The 7,544-nt window shown below is 36.3% G+C and overlaps 1 protein-coding gene across 1 annotated transcript; it reads right to left on the bottom strand.

Moving 5' to 3' along the window:
* LOC101298813 (probable pectinesterase 29-like) lies at positions 1-1,449 on the bottom strand. Its single transcript, XM_004304812.1, has 5 exons — positions 1,232-1,449; positions 972-1,125; positions 639-863; positions 246-490; positions 1-160 (listed from the first exon to the last, which is right to left on the bottom strand). Exons 1-5 carry the CDS (start codon positions 1,447-1,449, stop codon positions 1-3), a joined length of 1,002 nt encoding a protein of 333 aa, XP_004304860.1.
* Positions 1,450-7,544: the final 6,095 nt, after the last annotated feature.

Genomic DNA, 7,544 nt, shown 5'->3' with positions numbered 1-7,544 from the left:
TTATCTAGGTTGCTTTTCTAACCATCCATCTTGATTTATGTAAGATAAACTTGTTAAATCGTTTACTTCCTGATCTGATAGTTTCTTCTCCCAGCTTACACGTTTCGACATGTCCGCTCCAGGTCCAGTGCAATTGGCCTCCGAGAAGGAGATCAAATTCCTGTGAAATAAGAGCAAATTAATTAGAATATATAACAAAACAAGCTAGGGTTTAGTAAAAAAGGAACGATGAAACTAGTACTCACTCGGAACCCTGACTGCTTGCTGCGTCCCAACCTTGTGGGGTGATGATATTGTTCATTATTGTCCCAGCAAACAATACTCTTGCGTATTTTGTATGAGCTCTTCCTAGATTTATACGACCAGATCCAGTTACATGACAATTGTTGAATACAAAACCAGTGGTTTCCTCTGGCTTTTCACGAGCCTGTGCTGTAATATAACCCGCCACTGGAGCTATTTTTGATGCCAATGAATTAATATCGCAATTCTGCATGCAAACAATTTTATCGAGTATAAATACGGGATTAATGTCTTTGCTACCTAGATGTATCCCATACCCTCATGCATGATAAAAATTAGCTGATCATATATCATAATATAGATAAAACCATATCGTTACTGTTTTGTTTTTCAACCTGGTAGATTGATTGTCCATTTCCCCAAATGAAGTCTATGGCGCCGGAAATGTTGCAGTGGCGGAAGTAATGCCGACCGGTGGCATCAGTCAATGTGTCCTGCAAGCTGATGAAGTTGCAATCGTAAAAACTTGCTTTGTCTCCGGCAATTGCAGCTGCAGGTGCCCAAGTAGTGTTGACCCTGTTGGCTTCTAATTTAGAAGGAAGAAGATGATCATAGGTATTCTGTTACAAATTAATGAACTTTTTTTTAAAGAATATATTATAAATCTACACCATTTCAAGAAGTGCAAGAGTACATGAAGTATAAACAACTTAGGTGTTGTGCTTAACCTTGAATACAATATTTCGTGCCACGAAATTATCAGCATTCAACTTAAATGTAGGACTGTCAACAACACTTCCGCTATCTCCAAATTCAATCACAGGTCGGTTGTGGTAGTCTCCTTTGAGAATGATATATGGTTTCTTGATCTCAACTTTTTCACTGGATATATTGTCAAATTAGCAGATTAGTGTTTCAATTTGACAGTATATATAACTCCATAAATAAGAATGAAAAAAAAACACAAAATTATTTGCTAATATATTACTTGTAAACACCGGGGTTAATGTAAATTTGAGTCCATGCCGAATTATTTGATGGTATAGAATCGACGGCTTGTTGAACAGTGGTAAATTGTCCTTTACCATTCTTATCGACTACAATGGCAGCTGATTCTTGGTCTAGTACTAGACCATATTTCCTTGCATCCAATCCATTCAGTAAAAAGAAAAGAGCCAATGTAACAGAAATAATAAAGGACTCCATTTTGCAGGATTTGAAGAATAACTTGACAGTATATGATGATGATGAGACCCAACAGACCCTTCAGAGTTTGTAAGAAGACGAATAATATTTTGATGTTTTGACGATTCAGAGCTCTGTAATCTAAACGATGGATTGCATGTACATGTACTTATGTCTATTCTGGTTCTTGAAATAAAATCTTCAATATATGATTAATAGGGAATGATATTTCAAATCGAAATGTACTGTTTAATTAGAGGGAGAAGGTTATCTACAAATTCATATCCAAAAGGGAGGTATGCACGAATTCATACCAAAAGTACAATCAACCAGCCAGAACTTGATGCTAGTATTACTTCTTTATGGATCACATTAGGGGCATGTTTACCAACCTAGAATGGAATTAAAAGTGGCGGAACTGATTCCGGGATAGGTAAATTCTGGTGTTTACTAACATGTCAAGGTATTGGAATGGGTGTGAGTCTCACTTGCTTATCAGGAATCAATTCCTTATAGACCCCCTAATCTGATACTCATCTCCCCCCTTGGGTATCAGAATCAAGCTAATGGAATCAACTTTTGCTTCCAAAAATATCCTCACATAATTATAATATTTCCAAAATACCCAACCCTAAATATATATATATATATATATGGAAGAGAAGACGACAAAATGAGAAAACAACAACGACAAAATAGTAGAGCAGACGGCGCACTCCAAGGTCAGTTTCTCTCTTCCATGGTGATCGATAAGCTTACTTGTTTTTGTTTCTCGTCTCCTCTTTGTTTCGTTTGGTTCTATTTCAATCTCAAGTGTTCATATCTGTGCTGCAATGTCAATTTCTTCTCTCTGTTCGTAATATGTTTTTCGTTATATGGTTTATGAATTCTTGTTCACGATGATTCTTCTGTGAGTAGCATATTTCAGTGAAATCATAATAGGAGACGATGCCATTAGCTCCACCTTATTTATCTTGGTTCTAGTTATCATATTTACCTCCATAACTAGCCATCTTTATAATGTCTGATTAAAGGATGAAGCTCTCCTTATCAAAATGTTAATCAGTCTTTGGGGGTCGCCATGCATAGTAAGATTATCAGAAAACCATAATAAACGAAACCATACTAACAGGACAATTTGGAAGAATTACGAAATCCACAAGCACAGACACCTCATTCTTTTAAGCCAAATGGAAGTAAATAAACACATTGAAAATCACTGGTTTTGAATAAAACTAAAACACAATGTTGATGCCTCAAAGAAATTTAATCTTTGTCTCTGTCCATAATGGGCATGTTCTCTTCCATTTTCTAGTATACACATTGGTTGAAGGTATCATATCACGTAGAATGTGTCTTGTTGCACATGCAATGTAGAAAGGTTGAAAAGAAGAATAATAAAATTGCAAACATCTAGCTTCTTTTCTTGTAAGGGTATTTTAGTAATCAAACTAGTTTTAATTTCGATTCCATATGATAAGTAAACAACATCAATCGTAATTTAGTTTCATTCATGTTTTGATTCCTTATGGTAAGTAAACAGTAGAATGGAATGAAATATTCCGATACCGATTCTTGTTGATACCGATTCATAATAAGTTTCATTCCAAGTTAGTAAACGTGCCCTAGATTTTCTTGCCTAATTGATCCGACACATTGATCCAAGATTGTACTTTCGAATATTTTGTTAGCTCATATTTTGTTATCCTCAATCAATGATCAAAGCCCCCGGTGCTTTTTGGTCGGTGATGGTGCTCTACTTGATTTATCATAAGCAATGCTTTTTTCTTTGAAAAAATTATATAGTAGCTCATGACTAAGTTTAGAATAACAAAAACCCCATTTCTAATAATTTTCTAACTGATTAGGACATGAGCTTCGAGCTCGTAGTCCATGGCACCAGGCCTGATCCACAAAGGAGTTTGCAAATGACCAAAAAACCATAGCATTTATTTTAATTACATGGATGCCACTACGCATAAAGGGATCCGAAATCCCCAATTATTTTTCAGTAGCAAACGTAGCGTCTCCTTCCGTCTCCTCTCACCGCGCCTAGGGTTTTCTCGCTTTCATCTTCTTCAACCTCTCTCTCTCTCTGCAATTCCTCTGGTAAGTGATGCTACTACTCTTCTTTCTCTCTCTGCTACTATTCTGGTTCAATTTCTAAAGCTATCGAACAAAATTTTTGGTTTTTAGTTTCGTTTTTGGGAGAAAACCAATAGCAGTAACCTTGTTTCCTTCAATATCAAAAACGATTCCTATGATTTTGCTTTGATTGGGAGAAAATCAGTAGCATCTTTCGTTTTATGGAAGTAGTAGTGCAGTTTGATTTATGGAAGTAGCGGTACAGTTCGTCTTGATCTTTCTTTTTTGTCGAATTTGAATTCGATTTCATGAAACTTCAGTATCACTAAGCTAAAACAAGTAATAACCATTTGATTTCTTTACGTTATGTCACTGAATTAGTCGGAGCAATTTCATGTTAATTTTTGGGGTCAGTAGCAACCTTTTTATCAAATGGTGTGATTTTATGAATGTAATTGTGTTGAAGGTGGGGAAGCAGGCTCTAATGGTGTGATTTTCACATTTTACAGGACTTTTAAGTCAGTAGCAGCTTTTGTACACAAAGATATGAATAAAAACAACAAGGTAATTCTGTATGAATGTGCATTTATTGAACTGTTAATAAACATATCTGCTACTGTGTTTATATTGTATCTGCTACTGTGTTAATACATAACATATTTGCTACTATGTTATGTATCTGCTACTGTGTTAATAAACATATCTGCTACTGTGTTTAGGGTAAACACAGTAGCAGATTGATAGCGACCGAAACCGGGCGTTTCAATTAAAACCCTTTTGTGTCAATTGTAGTAAATAGCAAATAAGGGTATCGTTACGAGCCGGAGATTGAGGGTACCTTTATAATTACGTTAATTACAAAACAAGAGAAAACAAAATATTATAGTACTAGAGATATGAGGTTTTGTGATTATAAACAAAAGAAAACAAAGAAACAAAATAAAGCAGAAAATATCAGATGGATGAGACGTTAGAGACTTGGAAATCCACCACCAAGTATGTTTCAAGACATGTTAACAACCAAAGCTTCAATCATTAAGTCACAAATCAGTATCAATCAAGAACAAACCGTGAACGCACTGCGTAAGTCCTTATTACTTCCCTTGAATACTTAAGCAAGATGAACGCACCATTACTAAGCCTTTAGAATAACCGATCAAGGTATAGACGCTATCTTATCAACAAATTATTCTAAGCATTAAGATTAATGAAAGTGATTGAACAAGTATGTAAAACTAGTGTGGAACGCCTACCTAGCATGCAATCCTTTTTATTTGGTTTCACATATTGTCCTATAGGTTTTACTACTTTGAACTAAGCCGTATTAACCGTTTAGGAGATTAAACAACCTAATTCTAGCCCCACTCACAAGTTCATAATGTTCTATGTTGTGCATACATGAACATAAGTAATCAAGAGTTCTCCATAAACCAAAACCAAATAAACAATTTGAAAGACTTAATAATTTGAAACCAAGGTTCATAACAATATCTAAAACATTCTTGGGGCTTCAAACCTTGCCCCTAACTAAGAGAAATCAGCCACACATGGCTGCAAAATCACACAAGAAGAATAAAAGATGACAAAGGAAAGATAAACCGTGGATGATGAAGAGATCAATGATGGCTTAGCGGCTTTTTTTGTGCGAGTCCGCAACTATGGAGGTTCTGATGATGTGATATCGCTGGCCTCCTCTAATCTCTTCGTCCCCCCTGGCCTTCACGTCCTCCCATCTTCCCCTCCTCTTTTCTGCTGTGATTAGGGTTATAAAACCCTCAAAACTCGTTCATGGGCTTGCCAATGTGGTCTGGGCCTCAAAATAGAAGTTTTGGTCTAAATCAGAAATTCGGGCAGACTGACATTCGGCCACTTAAACGGTCATAACTTCTTCTATAAAATAGGTATTGATGATCCGTAAAAAGTTCTGGAAAGTAGACTCTTATAGCTTTCCATTGATATATGGCACATCTCCTGGATAGTTGTGAGCTGATAACAATCTTCTGTTGTAGTTGACTGACAATTTCTGACAGATTTTCTGATTTCTTTCCTTACATGACATGAATTCCTTTTTCTTCAAGATTTCTCATATTTTGTCTCTTTTGGGCTCTTTGGCTTTATTTATGACCTAAAAACACAAACTAAGTTAATATGAATATTGTTAAGGGAATTACATAGTTAAATAGGGTTGGAAATACATTACAAACGTAGCATTTTGTGCTCCTATCACAGATACAATATAAACACATATCTGCTACTGTGTTTATATTATATCTGCTACTGTGTTAATACATAACATATTTGCTACTGTTTTCATACTGTATCTGCTACTGTGTTAATAAACATATCTGCTACTGTGTTACGCTACAATTTATCCACAAATCAAAATCTGTTAATACATATCTGGTATGCTATTGTTATTCTACTGTGTTAATAGATACATAAGCGCAAAATCTGTTATGCTACTGCTCTGATACAGTTTATTATGAATTCAGCCTAAACTAGTTCTTTTCAGTATGCTATTATGCTATTAGTTCTATGCTACTACTATGTTACTGTTTGAGCAAGTAGCTGAAACTGCCACAGCAAAGGCCACAAAAAAGGGCAAAGTTGAAAATGAAGCTCAACCTGCTACTTCTCCAAGGACGCGTTCAATAGTTAAGAGGATTAAAGGAAGGAGGGACCAAAAAGAGAAGAAAATGGAAGATTACGAGGTGCAGAGACTCTCGAAAAAACCAAGGAATAGAAAATGAAAATGCTGCTACTGCATTAGGATAGATAGCGATCTAGGGTCCTGTTTAAGCATTGCTTCATAACCCTGTTTGGATGAATTGTAAAAACATGCTACTGCTCTGATACTACAGTTTATTATGAATTCAACTTAAACTAGTTCTTTTCAGTATGCTACTATGCTACTAGTTTTATGCTACTACTACGCTACTATGCTACTACTATGTTTCTTTTCAGAAACCTGCTACTGCTACTGCTACTGCTATGCTTAACAATGGGACAATGAATGGAAACAACAGACTAACTTCGAAATATTTAGATAGAGTAATTAGCCATCCTAGGGAAGAAGACTGCACCTCGTTTCTTTTAGATTCTTTTGCTAGACTAAGCATGCATGTGAGTCTTACATTTCCTCATGCTATAAAACTCATATACGCTATTGCCTGCAACACTGTTCTTTGTGGGATGTAAAAGCAACCATGGAACTTGATGTGTACATATAGTACATGAGTAAAACAGCCCCTGCTACTAGGGCTGGGCGCGGGTCGGCCCGGGTCGGTTTTGGGCCAAAACCGGATTCGACTCGGATTACCCGGTTTAAAGGTTTTTTGGGCCGACAACTGTTTTTTAAAGTACTGGGCTGAAATATTCGGGTCAACCGAAATTTCACTTCGGCCGGGTCGATTTTGGGCCAACACCGGTTTTAAATGGGCTTTATTATTTCACAAATCTGCCCCTATTTTTTTTTCCAGAAATCATAGAACTTTCCCATGAAAGTATAAACTTGTATTCATCTGAAAGCTCTGCAACATTTTCCAAAAGTCCAGAACGCAGAAATATAAAAGAAAAGTCACAAATCCAACCAAAATAAACTAACAAAGTTCAGAAAAACATAAAACACAGATATGCAAATCTGCAGATGACAACAAAAGAGCAGCAACCAGCTTTGAAGTTTTTGACCCATCATTAAGTAGAGCTTTCATCCACCTGAGTCACCACAGATTCTACCAACAACAACAACAAAAACCAAATTAGAAGATGAAAACAGCCTTATAAAAAACTGAGCAGTAATTGACAAAGAAAAAGAATTTACCTGATTCCAGTTTCTCAAGCTCAGCATAAAGATCCAGCTCTAACTTAGTAGGCTCTTTGTACTCATTGAAAGTTCCACCCCTTAACCAATCACTGAGACAAACCAGCCCCTCAACCATCCTAGGAGTTAAGGAAGCTCTGAAAGGATCCACAACCCTACTCCCAAGGCTGAAAGCAGACTCCGAAGCCACGGTGGAAGCTGGAACAGCAAA

This window comes from Fragaria vesca, linkage group LG6, assembly GCF_000184155.1.
Source record: "Fragaria vesca subsp. vesca linkage group LG6, FraVesHawaii_1.0, whole genome shotgun sequence".
Lineage (NCBI taxonomy): Eukaryota > Viridiplantae > Streptophyta > Magnoliopsida > Rosales > Rosaceae > Fragaria > Fragaria vesca.
Note: the sequence above shows the minus strand (reverse complement) of the source record. Positions and strands in the feature narration are given on the sequence as shown.

What these genes read in the sequence shown, in the direction of transcription:
- LOC101298813 (XM_004304812.1), bottom strand. Translation starts at nt 1,449, where the DNA reads ATGGAGTCCTTTATTATTTCTGTTACATTGGCTCTTTTCTTTTTACTG. An exon ending in ATTAACCCCGGTGTTTACAA is followed by an intron (nt 1,126 to 1,231) that starts GTAATATATTAG and finishes CAATATATCCAG; the next exon opens with TGAAAAAGTTGAGATCAAGA. An exon ending in CACGAAATATTGTATTCAAG is followed by an intron (nt 864 to 971) that starts GTTAAGCACAAC and finishes AATTTGTAACAG; the next exon opens with AATACCTATGATCATCTTCT.